The sequence below is a fragment of the Colius striatus genome, chromosome 6 (genome assembly GCF_028858725.1).
Source record: "Colius striatus isolate bColStr4 chromosome 6, bColStr4.1.hap1, whole genome shotgun sequence".
Taxonomy (NCBI): Eukaryota; Metazoa; Chordata; class Aves; order Coliiformes; family Coliidae; genus Colius; species Colius striatus.
The window spans coordinates 19,180,635-19,204,716 of record NC_084764.1 but is presented as its reverse complement, the minus strand read 5'-3'; the positions used below and the strand labels follow the sequence as shown (position 1 = coordinate 19,204,716).

At 42.1% G+C, this 24,082-nt stretch overlaps 2 protein-coding genes across 2 annotated transcripts; both read left to right on the top strand.

The window, feature by feature from the left end:
* The first annotated feature begins 241 nt into the window (after positions 1–241).
* EAPP (E2F associated phosphoprotein) lies at positions 242–6,245 on the top strand. Its single transcript, XM_061998767.1, has 6 exons — positions 242–398; positions 880–1,061; positions 2,415–2,513; positions 2,862–2,985; positions 3,830–3,952; positions 5,675–6,245. Exons 1-6 carry the CDS (start codon positions 325–327, stop codon positions 5,937–5,939), a joined length of 867 nt encoding a protein of 288 aa, XP_061854751.1. The 5' UTR covers positions 242–324; the 3' UTR covers positions 5,940–6,245.
* A 3,113-nt stretch (positions 6,246–9,358) lies between these two features.
* On the top strand, positions 9,359–18,927 carry SPTSSA (serine palmitoyltransferase small subunit A). Its single transcript, XM_061998362.1, has 2 exons — positions 9,359–9,473; positions 12,477–18,927. The coding sequence occupies exons 1-2, from the start codon at positions 9,371–9,373 to the stop codon at positions 12,578–12,580; spliced, it is 207 nt and encodes a 68-aa protein (XP_061854346.1). The 5' UTR covers positions 9,359–9,370; the 3' UTR covers positions 12,581–18,927.
* Positions 18,928–24,082: the final 5,155 nt, after the last annotated feature.

The window sequence follows — 24,082 nt, the reverse complement described above, 5'->3', positions numbered from 1 at the left end:
CCGGGGCTGCCGGGCCGCGGTGGCCGGGCCCGTACCCGGCGCGCCGGGGCTGCCGGGCCGCGGTGGCCGGGCCCGTACCCGGCGCGGTGGAGCTGCCGTGCCGCGGTGGCCGGGCCCGTACCCGGCGCGGTGGAGCTGCCGTGCCGAACGGGGCCGCGCCGCCGCGCTCCTTGCGCGGGAGGGGAGGGAACGGGCGGGGCTACCTCGGAGCTATGGGGCGGGGCGGCCGGCGGAAGTGGGTGGGAAGGCCGGAAGCGACCGGGCCCGTCCGGAAGCGAGTGGGCCTGGGCCCAGTGTGGCTGGGGCGGCGGGCCAAACGCCGCCATGAGCCGCCTGCGGGAGGAGGATGACCCGTATGTGGTGGAGGAGCCCAGCGACGAGGAGCGAGCGCTCAGCAGGTGCGGGAGAAGCCGCCGCGGGCGCGCACAGGGTCGCTGCCGTGCCGGAGGCGGGCGGACGCGTCCCGTTGCTCTCGCCTGGCACCTCTTCGGGGTCCCGGCAGGGCCTGGCTGCTGACTGACGCCCAGGAGTGGCGGGAGGATCGTCTTGCAGCGGCCGCCGCGGTTTTCCGCCGCGAAGCCGTCGTATTTGCTTTCCAACCCACCAGGTGCCGGTGTGTAGGCAGCACCCACTCCCGCGCGGAGCCCCGCTGCCCAGCGCTGCGGGGGAGTCGCGGCAGGCCGCAGCCAGCCGGCTCATGCTCCTGTGCGTTAAAACAAGAGCTTTAACATCAACAAACTAATAAAACACTTTAATAAATAAATTTCCAATAAATAAACGGGCAAGCGCCTCCTAACGCTTCCACACAATTGGGATATTATGACTTAGTGTTTTAAACTGGTTGTCATATTTAGATGTGTACCACTTAATTATTCATAGCTCAGAAGATGAAGTGGATGTGCTCTTACACGGCACTCCTAACCAGAAGCGGAAGCTGATCCGGGAGTGCCTGACTGGGGAGAGTGAGTCTTCCAGTGATGATGAGTTCGAAAAGGAGATGGAAGCAGAACTGAACACCACCATGAGGACTATGGAAGGAAAATGGAAATCACCAGAAACGGGTAAAGTGTAGTTAACAGCAGCTTGCATATGAAACTGTGAGTTAAGTGCTGTCCAGTTGAGGTGTGATGTTAACATGTTATTCTGGTGGCTGGAGGAGTCTATGGTGACAGTCAGGTGCTGTTTGAAGCCTACAGAAAATCTTTAAACGGCAGATTGTTTCTGCAGGAATGGTCACCAGGTGCTACTTCAGTGAATGCATCTGCATCATCTTTTCCAAGACTTAGATTTTGATGTTTCTGAACTTCTGTTTTCTGGCTTTAAAATGATTTATCTATGTTGTATCAGTCTTCTTTTTTCTAGTACCTCTTTATTTTTTCTTTCACATGTATTTAGAAATCTCTTGAGCAGGTTGCAGTCTTCTGTACTTTTCCAGGTGGTTCTGGGTGACTATCAAGATTTGAAGACCTTTTTTTTGAATAAAGGAATAGTGTATGGTAGATTAAAATCCTAAATCAGCTAGGGGAGAAAGTCAGGAAAAATACTAATGTCTTCCTCCCTTATGTGCTTATAATTGTTATACAAAATAGTAAAACATGTGTTCTGGAGTTTGTGTACTGTGGGCACAAGAAATGGATATCTTTGGCATTTGAAGAGCAAATTGAGGGGTTGGACTAGATGATCTCTAAAGGTCCCTCCCAACCCCTACCATTCTGTGATTCTATGTTACTTTTACAAAACACCTAGTGAAATGTTCTTAATTTCCTGGAGAATCACCGTAGAATGTACTTTACTGTAGAGGCTTCGCTCTACATTCAGCAGGTTTATTCATTGTATCAGTATTAGGCGAATCTGATCTTTAGGTTTCAGTTGTGCAATTAAGATGCAGTGATATTTATATCCCTGCATCTTTCTAGCACAGATCAGGAATTTTTGGTGCAGACTGGCTGTGGCAGATGTCCTTGGCAATTCATCTGGATCTTTTTAAAGTGAATTTTATTGCAATCAAAATTTGTGAAGCAACGTGCCACAGCTGTATTTTCTTTTGTGTGACTGCAGATGGTGGAGCATCTGACATTGTGTGGATTATATAGGGCAGAGGCAGGCATATTTGGTGGGGTATCCTCTGTGCCTAAGGAGAGTGTACCTTGGGATAAACTTTCCTTTGAACTGTACCTGAGGTGTGTTTTGGAGGTAGTGAACAGCTTTGCTCTGAGAGAGTATCTGTAAATGAAATAACAGAAGTGATGTGAATGATCGGGTTGTGAGAATAAATTGGGAGAGCAGTTACTTAACACATGCGGATAAAGCAGAGCTCTTCTGGATAGAGTAACATGGAAAAGAAGGTTTCTTCTGCGCTGTATACTTGCTGTTCTGGTGGTATGTTCTTACCATTTCTCTAATTTCACATGCAGGTACTTCCTCAAGTGTTGGGCAGACTGGACCTGCCACCACTTCAAAATACTATGATGATATTTACTTTGATTCTGATTCAGAGGATGAAGATAAAATAGGTAAATGGCTGGGGAGAGGAGAACATCTTTACAGCAGTGCTCAGATCCTGTAGAATCCTCTTGGGACAAGGGGCTGTTCCTGAAGACAGCCTTCTGGGGGGCAGTTACCAGCCTATATCATCTCAGTGTAGTTGCTGCAACTTTACAATGTATCCCAATGTACGCAAGGTGCATTAATACTTAGAGGTGGTGCACTGGGAGGATAGTTGAGCTAGATCTTGATGTTTTAGTTTAGATTTATTGTGGGTCTGGAAAAGCAAAACTGAAAACCTGATATTTTGATTATTTTAAGTATAGAATCATCATATGTTGGATGGGTGTAATATGTGCTTGCACAAATCTTTTCAGTTACACAGGACATCCGGAAAAGCAGAAGGCATCAGCAGCGTCGGATTCTTTCCAATGATGAACTGCTGTATGACCCTGAAGAAGATAACAGAGACCAAGAGTGGGTAGACTCACAGAGGAGGGGGTAAGAGACCATAAATGTTTCAATTTTAAGATGCTTAGCATAAACAAAAAAATTAAAAGGGTAGCTGTAGAGGAAAAGCTAATGCTGGCAAGTCCTTGCACTGAAAATATTTTTAGTTGTAATTTACAGCATATGAAACTTAAAATCCAGTAAAATTTTTATGTGTATGTAATGGAAGTGGAGTCTTCAAAAATCACACAACTCCAAAACTTGCAGTTTTTTTCAAATCAAGATTTCCTGATTCTATAAGCCAGTTTTGCTTTAAGTCTCATCTAAATAACCGTACTGTGGATGAAAAGATTGTGAGATACTTTGATTGCTAAGTTAGTATCTGTTTCTGCTAAATACTGTATTTTGAGTTTTGGAAAACTTTTAATTCAGTGAGCCAAAAAAATGTTCAGATAAAAGGAACAAGACAATTCTGCTTTACGTGAGGGTGTTTTGGAGAGTGAAGTAGAAAAATGGTTGTTGGAGAAGTAAAGTTCTCCATACAAACCTATTGAGAAGGATAATACTAAGCAGATGCTTGCAGAGATTGCACTTGAGATACCTGCCTCATCAGAGAGGGTTATTAGGCACAAATTCTCATGCCAGACACATTTGTCTCTATAAATGAAAAATCTCTGTATAAAGTAAATGAAGAGATAATGGTATATAGGGTTTTTTCCACACAGTTTTATTTATTTTTGTACTTTGAGTTAGTGAAAAAGGTGTGTAGAAAGAGCCAAATATTAATTGGTGTATTTTAATATAGAAAAATTGTGACAGTTGAATTGATCTGCCCGGCAGCAAGGGCACATCATTTCACTTTTCTGCTCTCTCTCCTCCTTCCTTGACTTGGTAGGTACCGTAACCAAAGGAGAGCGCCGTCACAGCAGCAGCAGAGAAAGCCTTTAGCTGTTCCAAACAGTGATGCTGTTTTGAATTGCCCTGCTTGCATGACAACATTATGCCTGGACTGCCAGAGGTAATTAATGAATAACAAAGGGGCTTTTTGTAATGTGTTGGTTTTGGTCAGTAGTGTTCTTAGTGTATTTGATTTGATCGATTGATTGGATGAAGTCTGCTTTGTGAGGAGCTGACGATAAAGAGGAGGCAGGGGGGTGTGAATCACATTCAAAGGTGGATGCTCATTTGTAACGATGATCAGTTTAACCTGTAACATGGAGATGAGACAGAACAGGGTGGAACTTTAGCATAGTGGAGAAGGTAAACTATTTTTAAACAGTAATTCATGGAAACTAAACAGGCAGCTCAGACTGATTTTTTAAAAATTAATTTTAAAAAAATGGCTTGATGTTTAGAGGCGTAACATTTTTCCAGGTTATTTTTGTGTAGAAGTGTCTTATTTAGGGGAGGATTAAGCAAAGTCAAGATAGTGTGTTCTTACTCTGAGTCCAGCAGTTGTAGTTCGGAGTGTAGTTAAATTTCAAAGTACCTGGCAAGCATTTAGGAGAGACTCTATAGTGTGTTTTGCAGCTCTCCAGTATCTGTCTGCACTGCTAACCTAGTTAATACTGTTAACCTGTGCTGAGGAGAGGACTCTGGAACTGGGAGTAAAGGAGAAGGAAATCTTGTGAATGAGGAAATCAGGAATAAACTACCTCTCATTTATTGAATACTTTCAGTGACCGAGGATGAAATTCCACAGCAGCCTAAAATCATGTCAGTTCCCAGTACTGCTTCTCACCCTTTGCTGTCTTTGGTACTCTTTCACCCTGCTAAGTATTTCAGTTTGTTAAGCTAACAGTCTAAGTTTAGTTTGCTAAACCAGTCCATTTTTATTGTCAGACTGGTCTCTTGTGGGTATAATAAACTGAAGCAGCTCAATACAGCATTATACAAGCAGCAAAGCCAGCAGAAGTCAAGACAGGTCTCCTGCAGCCACTTGTTAATGTTGGTTTTGGCTGCTGGAAACCTGCAGCCTGAGGGACGTTGTGTTGAATTGTACTGCAGCCCTGAATGTTGCAATGTACTCCAGCTAAGGAACTTCAGACTTGCAAGACATTTTAGGATATAAATGCCAATCATTGAGTCATTTGCACTCTCAACTTTGTGATTTTTTTGGCTGTCATGCTCTAGCACCAGAGCGTCTTGGGAGTTAGGGGCCCAGAACTGAACACAGTATTAGAGGTGCTGCATCACCAGTGCCAAGTATAGGGGACAATCACTTCCTTGGTCTTACTGGTCACACTGTTTCTAATACAAGCCAGGATGCCATTGGCCTTATTGGCCACCTGGGCACACTGCTGGCTCATGGTCAGCCAACTGTTGATTAACACCCCCAGGTCCCTTTTTGCCTGGCAGCTTTCTAGCCACTCCTCCCTAAGCCTGGAGCGCTGCTGGTGGTGTGGCCCAAGTGCAGGACTTGGCACTTGGACTTGTTGAACCTCATGTAATTGGCCTTGGCCAGCCTGTCCAGGTCCCCCTGTAGAACCTTCCTGCCCTTGTGGTTATTTCCACAAGAAGCAGTGTGCTTTAAAAAACATCTTGAAATCAAGACAGATGGCTACAATTCTATTCTTTTACAATTTCTGTAGTTGTGACTTCTGTTTATAAAACTTCATATTTATTTGGCTTTCAGCCTGGTACTTCCTATCTTTACTCCCATTTCCAGTGACAGTAACTGATTTCTTGGAAGCAGAGTTTTAGCAATGGTATGACTTGCATTTTCTCCCTGTTTGTTTAGACATGAATCTTACAAAACACAATACAGAGCAATGTTTGTGATGAACTGTGCTGTTAACAAAGAGGAAATTCTGAAATACAGAAAGAAGCTAAAGAAAAGAAGTAAGAAAATGAAGCACAGCAAGGAAAGTACCTCTGTACAATCAAATGAAGAAGAGGAGGAAGTATATCATCCAGTATTATGTACTGAATGCTCCACTGAAGTGGCAGTAATGGATAAAGATGAAGTTTTTCACTTCTTCAATGTTCTAGCGAGCCACTGCTAATGTGCAAAAGCAGGGGAAAAAAATCCTTCACTGTTTAAGACTGTATGAAGTACCAACAATGCAGCCATGTTAGCCTTTTTGAAGCGTGGTATTTTAAATGTTCCTTTTCATTGGGAATACAGTTAACTGAGTGCATTTGAGAGCAATATTCTTTCACACTGTCAGGTGGTTGCATCATTGAGGATTTGAAATTCTGTAAATACAAGATCTGTAAGATCTGTGTATTATGGTCATTCCCTGTATATATTCTCTCCATTATCTCAGTATGGATCAGAACTGCTGCTTAGAATAAATATGGTGTTGTAACTCGTTCTCCATTGCTGTGTTGGTCATTTCTGTGGCATGTAGTAAACAAGTGTCAGTTGGGATGTTGAGCCTTCCTTAGGCTGGTATGCTTGGTAGATTTGCACACAGGTAGGTTGATAAACAAGGAACTACCATATTTGGATTTTATGTCTATTAATATCTCAAAAAATGGAAATGTTATAAATGCAGTGGAAGACTAGCTTGTATCAGGTTTGCTGGCACAGATTATTCTGGCACGGATCATTTAAATCAGCATATTGATGCTTAGTTAATACAGTTAAAGAGTTTTTGATGTAAATATGTATATGAATACTGGATTTTTTTTTTCTATTGTCCATTTTCTTTACCATGACACATTTTGAGATTATGTTTATGGTCAGATCTCTGGTCTGCATGCATTTTCTGTTTCTTTAGTACATTTACAGCTTCTTTATGGAAGCATAAAAAGCTTCTGCTAGTTGATACTTCTTGCTTAGTCTACAAAGGCACTGCAATGTTAACAGTGGATCCTTCCCACTCTTCTTCCAGGCACGCTTTCAAGAGGTTAACTCATTTTTTATTAGTAAGTAACATCTCTTTATAACATAACTTTTTAACACTTCCCTTTCAACATGGATCTGTCTGAAAAAATATCTTTATGCTTTTTAATAGTACTAGGAATAATTTGTTACATGTGCTTTGATGAATAATCAGAAATACTTAAATTTAGGGCAAGAGATTTTGAAGGTGGTGTGCCTCTTGACATTACCTTTCCTTTCTTCTTGCTTGCCTTGTAACTTTAGTTGCAGAGTTTCTTGTTAGGAAGCGTAGGTGCAGGCAGGACTGGGACTCACTTGCCCCTTATCAGTGATGTTCTTGTGGCTTTGAATGGGTTAATGCTTTAGTTGTGCTGAACGCTGCACTTGTCCTTGCACTTTGTGCATGTTTATAGAGATGGGAGGCTTTCATGATTACCACAACTTTTTTAAGCAGCAACACCAACACAAGTCTCCTCCAGCAGCAACTGCAATGTGCAACAGCAGTCTTGGATAGGGATAGCAGCTCCTGTAGCCAGTTGTGTGGGGATATTAATTGTGTGAATGTTCTCATTTCTTCTTGTACTGAAATGAATCTGCATAGATAAAGTGGGTCTAAATGTCTTCTGATTGAATTAAATCCCTTTTCAGATTCTGCCCCACAAACCCATACAGTCTTCAGTTGTCTCTGCCAGCTGATTTTCTTTTTCACAGTTATCTTCTGGTACTGTAGTTGCATTTTGCATCTATGTGAGTAATCCGTATGTGCATCCTCCTGTGACTGAATTTCCTCATCTTTTTGTTGTAGTGATAGCACAGGTGAAGGCAGAACTGCCACAACAGTGGCTGCCAGAACAGAATCACACTGCTCAGTCACCTAATCGAAAACTGATTTACTAAGCAGGGAGAGTGTAGGGGGTAAATACCAGTTTCTAATCCTGTAGTGTGCACATGTGGCGTGTGAGGTCCTGGCTGTTTGCCTGGCCCCAGGGTCTAGCAGTGGCACCTTGTGCTTGTTTGATGGGAAGGACACTGACACCAATGAACAGAGTAGTCTTATTTTACTGTCTACTTCAAAATATTGCAGAAAATAAAATCATGCATTCAGTTATAACAATAAGCCTATTATACTCTAAGCATCAAAGAGCATAAGCAGAGTAATGCACCTGATCATTACTAGATAAGGCTAGTGATGGTGATTAAGAAAGGTACAGCACCAGTGGCCCTAATATGTTACCATCATCCAGATCCTCAGTTGCTGTGGAGCCCCTGGTGCAGGGAGGATGACAAGAGCCTTTCCTAGCAAGTGGGAGGTCTCATGCAGTGCATCCACTTACAGGTCGGGTCTCCAAAGTCGCTGCAAGAGGATCCAGCTTTTATATAGTTGAGTAAATATATTTTGAAATTTCAAGTGCGGAAACATCTGCTGTCACCCTCCCTGTTGGATTTTGCCCAAAGCCCAGCCAGGGCTTGAGGAACCAAGGGGAGCACCTCTATGTGTAGATTAGATGTCTGGCTTCATATTTTTAAATGGCGTTTTGACAAGACTAGATGCCTGGTTTCACAGCTCTGCTTCTTTTTGGTCCTGACCACACTTCAGAAACGTGGGCAAAACCAGTAGAGACCAAGATGAGATGTCTCTATTATTCCACTGATTACTGTTACTCAATAAGTGCTACCACAGAGCTTTTATAAATTGGCATCAAAATATATATCCATACCACACACGTTAGATATGTTGCTGGATTGTGAGCTTCATCTAGAGGTCAACTCTACTTTGGGGCCTATTGTTCAGGCCCCTGCACTTCAGTGCTCTGCCTGGTCACGGTGCCTGATCTGCATGTCTCCTTCCACCTGGCTTTCAACTACTGCCTTCTAAACTAGATTGCCAGCATAAGCTGCCAATAGCTTTTCTAATTGTGCAGTCCCAGGCCAATCTCTGGGAATTTCTCCTTTTCTCAGGCCAATTAGCAGTCAGGGCAGATGTATCTCACACCCTCAGCCTTCTGGCTCCAAGTGTTTTAGGGAAGCATAAAGTTGGCAGTAATTGCAGGAAACAGGTAAGCTATTGCCTCTCTACTTTACCCGTTCACAGGGGAACAACCTAGTCAGAGCTGGTTGATGTTAGAAGTCTTGTTTACCCGAGCCATGTTTTAAGGTGGGCTTTACCAACAACTGAAAACTCCTGCAGAGCACGGTTAACATACTTCCCGTAGGCCCTCCCAAGCACAGCCTTCAGGTCTTCGCAAATTCCAAGGAACGTTGATTTAGAATACATAAGAAGAGAAATAGGCTGCAGCACCATCTCCTAGACATGATTCAGAACTTACTCCAGGCTAGCGGTCAGCCATGTATTCGGCTCGAACACAAACTGTCGGCACCCGCTGCTTGCAGCGGTGTGCGGGGCCGATCAGACCCTCTGTGAGGCTCTGCTCCGCGTACGCGGCGGGGCCTGCCGCCCCCGGGCCCCAGCGCCTCCATCTCGGGGACGGCGGCGCGGGGCGGGCCGGGCCCGGCGGCGGCGGGCGGGCCGCGGGCTTCCCCCGCCCATCGGCTCCGCTCTGCCTCGGCCCGGTGTAGGGCCGCGGGCGGGCAGAGTGCGTGCGCGCCATGGCGTTGGGCTCGGCCTGGAAGCAGATGTCCTGGCTGTACTACCAGTACCTGCTGGTCACCGCGCTCTACATGCTGGAGCCCTGGGAGCGCACCGTCTTCAGTATCCTTTAGCCCGCGGGGCCTGGCGGGGTGGGCAGCCGTCTGCGCGGCGCTGGGGCCGGGGGCTGCCCTCCCGCTGCCGCGCCGTGCTCGGCGGCGCCTCCGGGGCCGCGGGGCGGGTGTGGCGGCCGTGGCGGCCGCGCCGCCGCCTCTCCTCTCCGGCGGGTGCGGGACCGCGCAGCTGGGCCGGGGCAGTGCCTGGGCCGCGGCCGGGACCGTGCTGAGGAAGGGCGGCCACCAGCGCGGCATTGTGGGGGTGAGGGCGGAGGGAGGACCGCTCGGTGGGCCGTTCTGAGCCGAGCTGAGGGCAGCCGGCCTAAGAGGCACCGAGCGCGGCCGGTGCCCGCGGGGGAGCGGTAGCCTCCGCCCGGGACCGGCGCTCGGCCCCTCCTGGGAAGTGGGGTGTAAAACCTTCGCAGATTGAGGTGCTGCCCAACTTGGGGAATGATCCTCATTCATGCCGATGTTTCTCATCCCGCCACTGGGGCTCTAGCGATTTAGTCCGTTTCTCCTCGCGTGTAAGTTTGTATCTTCAAGTTAGTTATCCTTTATTTTTTCTTTTGCACGCTTATAGTAGTTCTTTCCTCTGTTTTTTGCACTGAAATCTCAAGCTTTCTTTCAAGCACGGGTGTCTCATCAATTCTTGTGTATTTTTGCCTATTGGAAGGGAAACGTGCACGCTGCTAATCCTCGCGTGCTTACATTTGCATGTTGCTTTGTCACAGGATTTTTGTTTGACGAGCGTTTAATCCTCAGGCTGGCAAGTTTGCCTGGCTCTTTTGGAGTGGAAGAACTTGATAGATGCTTATGTGAAGGTATCTATATAAAGACTACTTACAGGTCTGCTTCTACCCAGCCCTTTCAAACCTGAGAGAATATACTGCCTGTGTTATTATGGCATCACAAGTATTGAGTTCAACTTAAAATGGTTTCTCATGTGAGTGACTCTGAGCCATCTCCAGTTAATGGTGAGAGGCAAAGAGAAAAACTAATGAAAAATTAACAAAGAGAAGAGTGTAAGTTGTAGTGAGGAGCAGTTTTTACTGAGCTACCAGTCAATTTTGTGAAGGAACACAGATTTGTTATGTGAAAGTGGTTGCCCAGGTTACAGTTGTGTGGTCGGACTTTTTTTTTCCTGTGTGAAATCAGTAAAAGCGGAGACAACTTATGTTTCTCTTTTCCATTGTTTATAGACTCACTATGCACAATTTTTTAGGGTAGGGTTTCTTACTTTCCAAACATTGTGGGCCTTGTTAACATTTCTTCTTCTTTTCATACCATATCTGTATCACTAAGGAAACTTAATTTGTGCTTTCTGTGCAATTATATTAGTGACATTTTTCTTGCAGCTTTTTAACTTGTGCAAAATATTTAAGTAAATGGAAGTGTGTGTGTACGTGTTTACTTCTATAAAATGTTCCTATGTCAGTGAAGTAATTGCTACTTAACTTAAATGCCATGAGTAGCACAAGTCTTGCTTGGGATCCTGGGTGACCAAAACAATTTTTTGCCCTCAAAGTGGTCAAAAAAGTGGTAGGTGGGCCAGGCCTGGTGGATGCTGCACAGACAGAGTGCAGGTGCAGCGGCCATGGCAGCTAACAGCGTGTGGCTGTGCTGCCTGTCTGCTGCTGCTGCTCCAGAATCAGAAGTGAGCACTAGTATGGGAATGGGAATTTATGAGTTGACCTTCATTTTAGTGTCTCTTACTGTATAATCTTCTGGGACTAAAAATACACCAAGCAGGTAGTATGCTCCAGTAAGCGCAACCAATACCTCTGCTCTGCCCCAGGGAAGTCGGTCACAGAGCATTTGTTACACGCTTGCTGCGGTGACTTGATTTCTCCAAGGCATGTACAGCTCCTCTGGTTTCTCCTGTGGAAACTGAGTACTGCTGTCTAGTGTTATCTTGCTTGTTAATCTCCAGTGTTTTTTATAGTGTTTCTAAGTTTACCGAATCTCTGCAGCTAGTGGGATGAAATCAACAAGTTGCTACTAATTTTAAGTACTTTCAAATTTCGGAAACCTTAAACTTGAATGCCATGATCTTTTAGTGTTCTGATGCTGTAATTTCTTTAGATAAAGCTTCAAGAACCTTAAATCCTGACAAAGGTCTGGTTGTGCGTATACATTGCAGGCTATTGTCTCATATAAGTTTTACAAAAGGTGCCTGTGAGGAGTTCAACTTATAAAGCAGTTATCTTAAGTTTGTTTAGCAGATAGCTTCCCATGAAGTTTGTTTTGCGGGATGATCTGAGTGTCTGTTTATTTAGGTACAGGACTCAAAGCTGTGCTGATGTTTTGAGGCTTTGTGAGTGAAATAGTCAGTAAGGTGCATGTCACAATGTTACTTGTGCTTTTCACTTACCCTGTGGTTTCTTTTTCCAAAGTACTGCCAAATAACACTTAAATTGCTTGCCCAGGAGGAAGGGTCTGAGTGTGACGTGCAGGTGGAGACATGAACCAAATGATGACTTAAAGCATAGGAGACACTGTCAGTTAGAACTGGAGTTTTCCTGATTTTCTTATGGTATCAGTTCAACTTTCACACAAGATGTGTTTTGTGCATCGTAAATGAAATCTATTAGGTTATGCTATTTCAAGAAGTTGAAGTGAACATCTAATGCTATCTCTTTAAAAATGAGTAAAGTGCTCTTATTCAGTACAGCTACTCACAATATTGCGGTTTTGTTTGGGGTTTTTTTTGTGTTGGCTGACTTTTTTTCTGTTTGGCTGAATGGGGCTGGCTTCTGCAAGACTTTGTTCACACCTAGGAAGATGCATGTCAAAGCTGGTATAGTCTCATTCTCTGTTCCTCCTTCACCCTTCCCACGCTTTAGCCTGTCCTCTTGTGTCCATGACAAGGCAGTGAATAGCTGTAGTTGCTGAATACATTTGATTTAAAAAATGGAGTGTTGTAATGATAGTTACCAGGAAAGTTTTAAGTTATGTCATATATAATGCACTTTCTATTTCAAATGCTTTTTTTCCCTCAACTGCAATTCAGATTCCATGCTAGTTTCTATCGTGGGAATGGCATTGTACACTGGCTATGTGTTCATGCCTCAGCACATCATGGCAATATTGCACTACTTTGAAATAGTGCAGTGACGAAGAACATATTTTCAACAAGTAATCAGGCTCTGAAATCTGGTGTATGAAGAAGAATGAACCTCTTGGTTTTAACAAGACTCCTACCAACGTCACAATTATGACTCTGAAGACTAAGAAACAAGATACGTAGAGCAGGGATGTGAGATATCCCCTATGTTGTGTTCATTTCTTTTAATTTTAAAAGATAATGCCCTTGTATAGTAGTTTTGTCTACTTTAACATTGTGATTGTACTTTGATATCAGTATTTTCTTAACTTTGTGACAGTTTCAATATTGCACTGTGAAAGCTTTTCTTAATTGTAATTTTGAGTAAATCTTAATTGCCTTCTATTTTTAATCAGAAAGTCATCTTATTAAATGGGGCTTGAAGCTTTTGCTATTGTATGGTATGCATTTGCCTGGATATTTCTATTAATGCGTTTTGTAAGAAAATACACCCAGATTCATATTAGAGATATGGATATCTTCATCTAATGCTATTGACAAAAGTTAGTTTGTATGACTGAACTCAGGTGTACTGTTTGCTGTCCAAACTTTGTTCTACAATATATTTGTGTATAGTGGCTAAATTTGGAAATAGCAGTTATTTCAAGTTTCTGTATTCCACCTGGAGGGTGGGGGAAAAGAGGCATCGGGGCAGGGCGAGGGCTGCATTCATTGTATTTGGAGTAGTGCTGTGCTTCAGGGCTGTATCCAGGAGGGAAAAAAGGACTTTACTGACGTAGGCCCCCATAAGGCTTTGGGGTAGCACTTTAAATCAACCCTGTTTTTCTAGCTACTGGTTCAATTGTACTTTTACAGGATGCTCAATTTTGTTCCAATGTTTATGATTTCTGCTAATTTTCACTCAAAAGTGAAAACAGGTTTTAAAGGGGTTTTCTATTGCTGCTAGTGTTCCAAACATATTCTTGCTACAAATGACCAAATGGTAGAAATTTAAGTGGACTTGAGTTACAACTACAGCAATAAGTAGCTGAATACTTGGCTAAAGTCCTGTCTTTTTTTTAATAGGGTTTGGTTTTGGTTTTTTTTTTCAGTTTTGTATTCTGTAATGCAAGATGGTGAAAACTTAACTTTCCTAAGTGGAGGATTTTTTTTGCTTGTTGTTTAAAAAAATAAAAGTTTAAAAGCAGAGCTTTGATGCAAAACTTTCTTTGAGAAGTTAATATGTTTCTGAATGCTGCTTGCTTTTCTCAGAACTTACCAAAAGGGGAAAAATGGTATTTGACCAAAGAATTTTGGGTTTTATTTATTTTTTTAGTAGCCCAGTAAAATAGGTACTGTTTTCTTTCTTATGCAACTTCTATTGAAATTGGGAATGAGACCTACATTGCACAATAACTAAGTCATTGTGTAAAGATACTGTCTTTTAGGTTTATTTAATTTTCTCAAATACACACTCATGAGAAGGATGCTTTCCTCCTCTGCCTTTAAGAACTTCATATGTATTTGATTAAAAACACTGTCATCATGTGAGCTATGTGCAAGTGGGCCTTGAACTTCTTAGGTGAACCCTAGCTTTACTGAAGTTGGTAGGAGTCTCCAACTAAATTAGTGCCTTTACTTGTGAATAACTGGCCATGCAAATACAGGTGGGTTTTTGGGTGGGTAGTTTTTGTTTGTTTGGTTTGGTTTTGGTTTTTTTTAATGCATCCTGAGTGGGTATTTTAGATATATATGTAGATAAAATTAGCATACTCTTTTTGAAGTAATGTAACGTAATTCCTGGCATCCGTGGATTAGACTGATACTGTGATGTTTCTTTGTGAACTACTACCGTGGTTGGGACACATCTACTGCTGAGAAAGGGATGTAATTGTACAAAGGAGTACAAGTTGTACAGCCCTTCTGTGCAGTGGCATTAAGAATGTTAAACATATTTAATTGTGAAAGTTTTTATAAAAGGACTTTGAAGTACTAACTTTTATTAGCTGTTTGCTTTTCATTGAAGAAAAAAAGAGTAACCATAATCTCCAGTCACTTAGATTACATTGGAGTGGATTTGAATTCAGTCATACTTGGATTCAGGTTGCTGCTTGGGGCATAAGCTTTCTAGGCGTTTCCTTTAAAAATTGTTATTATAAATTGTGACTCTCGTAGTCTTGGATGCGAATCTTCTTTTAGATTCCAGATACTTTATTAAAGGTGGCATAATTTCATTAATAAAATACTATATGTTAACAGAGTTTCAATTTCTAGAAGAAAGTTTCTGCAATGTGTCCTTTTCATAAAGTTGATCTGGTGAAGAGGTACGTCAAGGAGTGATAATTAGGAAGCAGAACAAGTTTTCTTTTTTAAAGTAAGAGTCTTGGTAGGGATTTAGTTAATCACTAGATTTTAATAATAAGTGAATCTTAAGGCTACCAAGATGTCTTCCCACTGCAGTATATTTATTATTGTGTTGATTGTGGTATCATATCTTCCTTGTGATAGAACCTTAAGCTTTTTCTGTGGAAGTAATGTAAGGCAGTTTAAATACCATTTGGAGGCAACTGGTCAATTATGTTTCTGTTTAAACAGGGTGATAATAACTGAGCCATCAGTGATTTAGATAAAGTTGGAAAAAATGATTGTGAGAAATTAGAAAAAAAAATTCAGGGAGCCCTGCAAGTTGCTTTACCTTCTTAATAGTAATAGCTCTTGTGGTTTAGATTGAGTCATCATTTAAAATTGCATTAACTTGTGTTACAGCACATTTGATAACACCAGCTCCAAGGACCAGCCTCTACCCCAGGCTGGCAAAAGGTGTGGCCGAACACCCTGTCTGGGACTTGCAGTGCTGGTCGCCCTGGCAGGGGTCCATGTAGCCTGTGGCCCTAGTGGCTTCCAGAGCTGACTCTGCAGTGGCTCTCTGGCTGAGATGAGGGCTGGGTGCTATAAAAGTAGTCATTAAAAACCAGTGCAGTGGGAGCTGCCATAACCAAAAGAGGAAACCGAGGCATAGTATTGCAGAAAGTCTGTCTGGAGCCAGAAATAGATCTAGGATGTGTGTATGTATGTCCCGGGTCAATTACATTTCTAAGATATATTTATATATACATACACTTAAAAAAAAAAAGTGTGTTTAAACTGTTTATTTCATGTCAGAAATTATTACCTAGCAATTAGTTTGGAGAGAAGCTGTAGTGGTTTGGTTCTTTTTTTTTTCCTGGTTTCTTAACTACCCTGTGGAGGCAAATACCAGGGAATCCTAAACCGAGACTTTCTTGTTAAAATTTTGCACAAAAGCCATTGTGCATTTGTGTAAATACTCAGTATTAAAATGAAATAGGTGTGAAAGAGCATAGCACTGTAAAGATTAATGTCATGTGACAGATGTACATTGTGTTACTGCAAATTGGTGCAACTGGTATGATTTGAAGTGTTGCCCTGTTTTTTTTCAGGTGCAGTAATGAAGTGTGCCTTATAAATATTGAAGGAGTACCTGCTGTTGGCTAACAACAAATAAAGATTGCGCTGAGGTCAAGAGGCACGACTTGAAGAGATCTGATACCACAGGCTGTGTACAAAGGTGTGGAGGCAGCAGCCATCCTCTGAAATGCCAGAGCTGCATACTGTAGAGTTGGGATCCCAATAAAGGTTTTCAGTGCCAGAAGTTCATTTCACCTGCTAATTTGCCCATGTTTTCTGCAACTGCTGTTGTAGGAAAACAGACCTTTTTCCCGTCTTGTGGACATCTTGACACCAGCTGGGGGGAGGGGGATGTATTTGTTTTTTTAAAGACGAAAGCATTAAACTTTCCATGTGGTGTGCATTGCTCCCGTTTCATCTGCTGCTTAAGCCTTGAATGGTAGCCATCATTGAGCACAGTATCTGCTGTCTCTTCTGCCTTTTGTTTGTATAATGATGCCTTAAGGCGAAAATATGGCATCGTAGTCCACAGTTGGATTTTAGCTGGATCAAACTTCCTTTCCTTGTGATGGGGAGAGATGAAAATCTACTGCTGAAATATGCCAGTGTGGGATTTCAGCAGAAATGCCTCCACTTTTCTTAACCCTCACATTCGTCACTCTATGTTCAGTCCCTATCAAGTGTCATAGTATGATTGAAGACTAAGAAATGTTGACCATCTGCTCCCTGGGAGTTTGTCTGGCAGAGAGCTAAATAGGCCTTAATGTAAACCTGATTCAAATGCTGATCTGATTTCTAAAGTATCATTAAAGTTGACCTTTTTTTTTAACAGCAATTTTGCAATGGCAGCAGTCTCAGATGTTACAGATACTTATAATTAAAGAGAGTTATGTTACACAGTACCTTATCGCTAAATGTTTAACACAATGAACAAAAGCTGGGAGGTGGCCTTGGCAGCACTTGAAATTGTGCCAAGGTTGTGTTGCTGCTGCAACTCAAGAGTTTATAAGCTCTATGGATTTTGTGAGACACCCAGCAGATACGCTGAACAGAATTTGACATATCTGTGGGAAGACTTGTCGAATTAAAAAAAACAAACCTCACTTTATTTTGTAGGAGGTACTACTCATCCTAATAGTGCATAGGATGATATACATATACAGTTTATAAGCTGCATCTATTTATGGATCAGATACTTAGACCTTACAGTACAGATGTGCAGAAGTATGCTTTAATTTGGAAGGAGCCTTATCACGTACCTTAGAGTCTTGTTTGATTCTTGTTTGACAACAGTTGCCAATGTTTTGCTCTGTAGTGCCAGAAGCATGTAACTCCATGGCATTTTGGATTCTGTTAAAGAGATTCCACTCTTCTGTGTGGAGAAGACCCTCTGTTAACGACATTCTTGTGGAGGAATTTTAAAATGAGTTGCAGTGATTTTAATCTGAAGTTGGTAAATTATAAGAAATCACAGGGAAGATGCATACAGTGGAACTGATGTTGAACAAAGGATGAAAATTCTAGTTTTGTCTTTGGATGATCAACAGGATGAACTAGGGCATGAAAGTTCTTTTACAAAGCCTCTGGTTTCTAACAAAGTGTGGTTTTCTAAATGTAGTAGTTGTTTCCCTAAACAACAAGAAAGTGTAATCTTGTTTTCAAACTCAAGCTGATACTTGTGCTAAATTTCAAAACTTACCAGGTAAAAGAAAGTAAGTATTTCATGTAAATACAACAATTACCAAGGTAGGAGCCTTAGATTACAGAAGAGTTGGTTTAGGAGGTGGTAATACCACCCTGGTAACACGTCCACGTATTCAGACTGTGTAGTTTCACCTGGGTCGGAGATCCTTCATGCCATAAGGCAATGGTAGTATGCAACAGAGATGGATTTATTTCTTTAAAGGTTTAGAGTGATGGTGTTTGGGATTAGATACTGAATAATCATCCTAAAGGCTTTACTGTTACATTTTGTGTTATGTAAATGGATGATTTTATGAAGTAAACTGTTGAAATACCCTGTGGCCTCAACACATATCTTAAGCTAGACAGATAATCATGGCGCAGTAGTCACTAGACTGGATGTAGGATGTGCCACTCTCAGATGATAGCGGAACAGTAATCACTAAATTGGATAGAGGATGTGCAGTTGCAGCTCCAAACCAAATATAAGAATCTGATAAAAGACACTTTGTCTGTGCAGGGAACAGCCATCCTTTCCGCTGGTCATCGTGGTGATTTTCTATCACGGGCTGTTATTTGCTATAACACACTTTTAGAGGTTAACAGAAGGCTTTTTGTCTTTTGCTGCCCTTTCTTAACTTTGAAGGGTGTGTGCTGAGTATGATAACAGTCTTGTCACAGCAGTAACAAGATTGGGTTATATTGGTGGTGTTTTAATGGTGAAAAGTTGACAGATTTTGTAGGTGGCTCTTCTAGTCTTTATTGCTTTATTGAGCTTTGCAAATGAAGCATATGATTAATAAACAGCTTGATATCTTCCCACAAAAAATGAATCATAGTAGTTCTTTTACTTAATCCTGTTAAAAAGGTTATCCAGATAATGTTTGATGGAAAAGCCTAAGATTGAATTTGTAGTTGTAGCTGGTTGCTTTCTCATTAGAACTGTCAGTTCTTGGATGTGAATTTTCATAAGTCCGAATGTTCCTGTAGAGGTTCCCTGCTCTAAGATCTATCTGATAGTTGGAACTAACAGATAATCAATGCTTTACTAATATTCATATAGTTACAACATCATTTCTGATGTGTCTGGTTTTTATTCATGCCCATATTTGCAGGTGGAATTGCCTTGGTGTGTCTTGCATTTTGTTCTCTCTGCAATTTGAGACAGACAACGTATGTCAGGCCCATGTTTCAGGTTAACAAGATGATGTACTACATAGCCTCTGAAAGATTTTTTTTTTAAGATAATTGTCTTGACAGTGATTGATCTTACGGGTCTTTTCTGTGAAGATTGTTTGCCTGTTTTGGGTTTCCCCGCATTTGCTTTCCTCTCCTGCTTCTGTAATGATTAGCTGTTATCCTGTATTCCATTTGAACTGTTTTTCCTTACTACTGTTCTTGCTTCGTAAACTTAAAAAAGGAAGAAATTGATGCCTCAGAATACATTTTCCATTGTTGCTATTTAATACACACCAGTATGGTTATGAAATTATGGAAGACATCTTTGCATAATACTGTTTCTGGCATAATAGGATTGTGGTATCAGGTCATCTGAGGAATAATCCAAAGGCATGCTTGTTCTGAATTTGAGTATCTAGTTACAGCCAGAACACAGAAACAGGGACCATATTTAGGTGGTCTACTGAACTCCTAGTATCAAATCGAACGGAAAAGTGGGCTCAACTGGAAAGTGATCAAGGGGCTACTGATACCTAGGGTACAGCAGACAGCTTCTGTGGAAGTGAGGCTTTCTGGATCAGGATGCAGCTGTACGGTATGCTTACACAATGTGATGGTGCCTGCTGCTGAGATCCAGAAGTACTCTGCAGAAGGGCTCGTGCAACTTCTTTGCATTTCCTTAAAAAGAGGTATATTAAGCCATGCTTCCACTGAGAAGAGTGAAAGTGTTTGCGAGGAATCCTGAACAAGCTGAAGCACTCAGAGGTCCTAGCTCTGATCTCAGCTATACTGTGTAGCATGAGGTGGACAGCCTTTAGACAGCTGCGTGAATCTTTTTTTTCGGTACAACTTCTGCTAAATATGGCATGCACAAACATTCAGTCTTATGCTTTTTTGAGGCATGTACAGATGAGTGGCAGGCATAGTTCAAGCCTTTCATGCCTTCTTTGGCTGGTGACTGCAATCTGAGCAGCAGATGCTACACTAATAGGTGGTCTCTTAAGTTGACTGATGATGGTAATATTTACTCCTTTTATGCATCCCATGATATACCAGTGTCATGGATGTCTTCACCTGCTGCAAGAAGCAGTCCTGTTGGAAAAACATATTTTACCTGATATTTCAGCAGCATTTGAAGTCTCAATACAGTTACTAATAAACGTTAGCATTGTGTATTGAGTGGTTTCAACCACTGTATGTTTCCTCAGATAGTTTCAGACCTAGATTAGAAGGACAGTAGGCTTAAGAGAGAACATGGATAGGAGAAGCAGCAATTGATCCGTGTCCATTTTGTTTCATCTGCCAAATTACCACTTGTTTTGACAGTTGGAGACTGGATTTTGCTCTTTTTAAGTAAAGCACTGGGTTACAATAATGAAGGAGAACATGACAAGGAAAGTTAACACTGGAGATGCTGTGGTGAGGATCTCCTGTGATCTGCTTATGAGGGTGAAGAAGGTGAATTTCTTTTGCAAAAGGCTTCCTTACATAAGCGAGTACTTGTTAGTGAACACACAAGAAGTGAAAAGGACAGGCTGCAGAGAAGATGGGTAAAAGCATTGCTTAGACAAAGGAGGGAGGACTGACTGTGCTGCCATTCAGTAGGTTCTCGACCAGCTTGAGAGTTGGGCAGAGAGGAACCTCCTGAGGTTCAACAAGGACAAGTGCAGAGTCCTGCACCTGGGAAGGAATAACCCCATGCACCAGTACAGGCTGGGGATTGAACTGCTGAAGAGCAGCTCTGCAGAGAGACCTGGGAGTCCTGGTTAATAATAAACTAAACATTAGCCAATAATGTGCCCTTGTGGGATGCATCAAGAAGAGTGTGGCCAGCAGGTCAAGGGAGGTTCTGCTCCTCCTCTACTCTGCCCTGATGAGGCCTCATCTGAAGTCCTGTGTCCACTTCTGGGCTCCTCAGCTCAAGAGGGACAGGGAAGTGCTGGAGAGAGTCCAGCGCAGGGCCACGAAGATGATCAGGGGACTGGAACATCTTTCATATGAGGAAAGGCTGCGGGAACTGGGGCTGTTTAGTCTAGAGAAAAGGAGACTGCAGGGGGTTCTCATTGATATTTACAAGTATCTAAATTATGGGTGTCAGGAGGTTGGGGCATCCCTTTTTTCTGTTGTATCTAGCAACAAGACAAGGGGTAATGGGATGAAGCTGGAACACAAAAAGTTCCATTTAAACTTAAGAAAAAACTATTATACTGTGAGAGTGAGGGAGCCCTGGCACAGGCTGCCCAGGGATGGTGTCGAGTCTCCTTCCTTGGAGGTCTGCAAGACCTGCCTGGATGCATTCCTGTGCAACCTGATTTAGGTGGACCTGCTTCGGCAGGGAGGTTGGACTAAGTGATCTCTAAAGGTCCCTTCCAACCCCTACCATTCTATGAAACAGATGGCCTTACACTGTAAGACAGTTTATGTGGACAAGGACAGTGATGGATGTTCTTGCACATAGACTTTAGAATGACTTTTGACACAGTCTCCCACAGTGTCTTCATCTGGACTAGAGGAAGTATGAGTAAAGTGATTGCATTGCTTGGTGGTTTGAACTGACTGGATCACTGGACTCACATCAGTTGGTCAGTGTGAGGTGGCTACAAGTGGAGTATTCTGTAAGGCAATACTGGGGCTGATGTTCAGTGATGATCAGATGACTCTGATCATTAAACCATATTCCTCTCTGAGAGAGGGAGTTAATATGCTGAAAGACACAGCCTGGGTTCAGGGATTGGCAGTTAGAGACTTCATACAGTTTGACAAGGAGAAGTGCAAAATTCTTAGCTTTGCTGGGAGAGATCCTGGGAGTTACAGTGGTACATGCTATACATGAGCTAACAGGGAGTTCATAACATAAATATATCAGCTTGTATGCTAGGCTATGGTAGGAGAACATGTCCACCACATCAAGGGAAATTATTATTCTCTTCATGCTGTTGAGGCTGAAACTGCAATACTGTGTCTGTTTTTCGGCCCCGTGGTTCCAAAAGGATGGTAAGAATCTGTCCAAAAGAGGATACAGAGATAGTTAGTAGTTAGAAACAGGTTTCCTAGAGCAGTTGTGAAATCTCTGCCCTTGAAGATTTTCAAGGCCTGGTTGGACAAAGCCATGACTAACGTGATTGGAACTAGTGTTGGCAGTAGTCCTGCTTTCAGTGAGAGATGGGACTAGGTGATCTGCGGAAGCTGGTCTGAGCCAGCTTTTTCTATTGTTGTTTAAAGACTAAGGGAAAAAGTTAGATAATGGAGTAATACCAAAAAGTTCACATGGATCATAATAGTAACTGAAGCAGTAGGCATTAGGAGAATTATACAGAACCTGAAGTGTTAGAAACTCATAGGATGGCAAAGTGGAAATGCAGGGAAGGTGCTGAGATGACAGTAGTGACATGGTACCAAGATGATCTTTACAGTAACTTTACATTTGTGTCAATGCTATTATTAGTCAATAAAAAGTTAATAAGACTGAGAAAAACAGAATAGGAAGCACTGTTTTCTGAGCTTGATAAAAATAATCAGGAGAGCACGAGTTCTAATATTTTGAAAGTCTGTTTCCTATAAAACTGAGTATCTTATAAGCTGAGCAGAATAAGTGTCTGATGAGCTTGCCCTGTACTTTGTTGTTGTTGTTGTTACATCATTAAGGTGACTCATTTTTTGGCCTTGGAATTCGTGTCCTGCATTGTCTTCTGGGCTTAAAGGTTGATTCATCCTTATCCACATCTGGGGACTTTTGCACTTGTGATTTAATATGTCATAGAGTAATGAATGACTCTGCAATTAAGAAATCAAAATCTCATCTTCATGTTCTGTATTGTTTCTGGAAGAGAATAGAAAGAAGAATCTAATTTCCACTAATTCAATTTTAGGCTGCTCCCTTGAAAATAGCTTATTTATGGGAGCTGGTTGAAAACCCCGAAACTCTAAACCAGAGAAAACAGACCTGGTTTTGCAGGTGGTATTTATGGAGTAATTTTTTCTTTCCTTTTGATTATTATAGATTTGCTGTTGATATTCTTTTGTGAATTCCCAATGATGTGTGGTTGAGAAGTATTGTTAAAAAGGAATGTTGTGTTGTCTCTCAATCCTGAATCTTCATCAGCAAGAGAAAAAGCACTTTGAAAAGAACTTTTCTTTTGGTAGGTGTCAGAACACTTAAAAAGCTCCATTTAGGTGCCTTCAGTTAGACCTTTATGTTATGACCTTTTGCAGTAGTTGAAAAGGGTGGGAGGGAACTTCTGCTCTTGCTAGAGGAGATTTTTAGCTTCTGTGAACTATAAGGGCTCTGAGATCTTGGCAAAACTAAGGATGTGTGTAACTTGAATTAATTTTCTCGTTTTATCTAGTTTAATGGGTAAGGGATGTGGTTACCTTTGCTAGCTGAAGTCAGTATCAGCTTTACTTACTTTGTCACTCACCTAGGGGAACTCACCTTCCAGTCCTTGCTTTCACATCCAAATGAATTTAGGAGAGTATCAGGGAGACTGTAGCATCCTTATGAGCATCCTTATTAATCCAGGCTAGATATCCCTCGATTCACACTATGTGTTTAGCCTCAAGCACATTAACTTCCAGCTTTTCTTTACACTTGATTGAAAATTTCGCTCTTGGAGTGAGACAGATTTCCCACTGACAACTCAATTGATATGTTAGGGTAACCATACCTGATCTCTGCAATGCTCCTGGCAACAACTCTAAATGCAGTGACTTGTTTTGAATGACAGCACTCAAGGAATTAGAGCTCACCTCTGCAGTGTGGGTGAAGCTTGTGAACATAGTCCCTCTTCTCCAGTTAATTAGCCTGTTTGTCATACCAGCTTGATGTACTGATATAACAAGCCAGAACGTCAAGTGGCGTACAAACATGAAACAACTACTGTGCTTCTAAACGAGCTGTAAGTTTAAGGTTTCTAGTCAAATCAACCTTCTCACAAAGCCATCAGTCTATGACAGCCCCCCAAGAGTTCTGCTTCAACAAGGATGCTGTCAGTGAGAGGAGGACTTTGCACTAGTGCAAAGGAAATGGCATCTGTTTGGAAGTAGCTGATTCCCCGGCTGTTCCCAACTGTGTGCTTTTGCAGAGCTCTGTTCCAGAGATTCATTTTGGTGACTGCTAGCACAGCAAAAAGCGATGTGTGGTTTTGAAGAGAAGGGAGTAAATTTTTATAGTCATCTACAGTTTCGGGAGCCAAAAGATCTTCTGATTGTTCTTGTCCTTATGTATCTTTTTGTATGCTTCATATGCTTGTACAAATAAAGGAACAAAGCAGGTAATCTGTTCTGTG

Coding starts and splice junctions, on each gene's coding strand:
- EAPP (XM_061998767.1), top strand. CDS start 325: ATGAGCCGCCTGCGGGAGGAGGATGACCCGTATGTGGTGGAGGAGCCC. Junction 2,514..2,861: donor AGAGGATGAAGATAAAATAG/GTAAATGGCTGG, acceptor AAATCTTTTCAG/TTACACAGGACATCCGGAAA. Junction 2,986..3,829: donor GTAGACTCACAGAGGAGGGG/GTAAGAGACCAT, acceptor TTGACTTGGTAG/GTACCGTAACCAAAGGAGAG.
- SPTSSA (XM_061998362.1), top strand. CDS start 9,371: ATGGCGTTGGGCTCGGCCTGGAAGCAGATGTCCTGGCTGTACTACCAG. Junction 9,474..12,476: donor CTGGGAGCGCACCGTCTTCA/GTATCCTTTAGC, acceptor ACTGCAATTCAG/ATTCCATGCTAGTTTCTATC.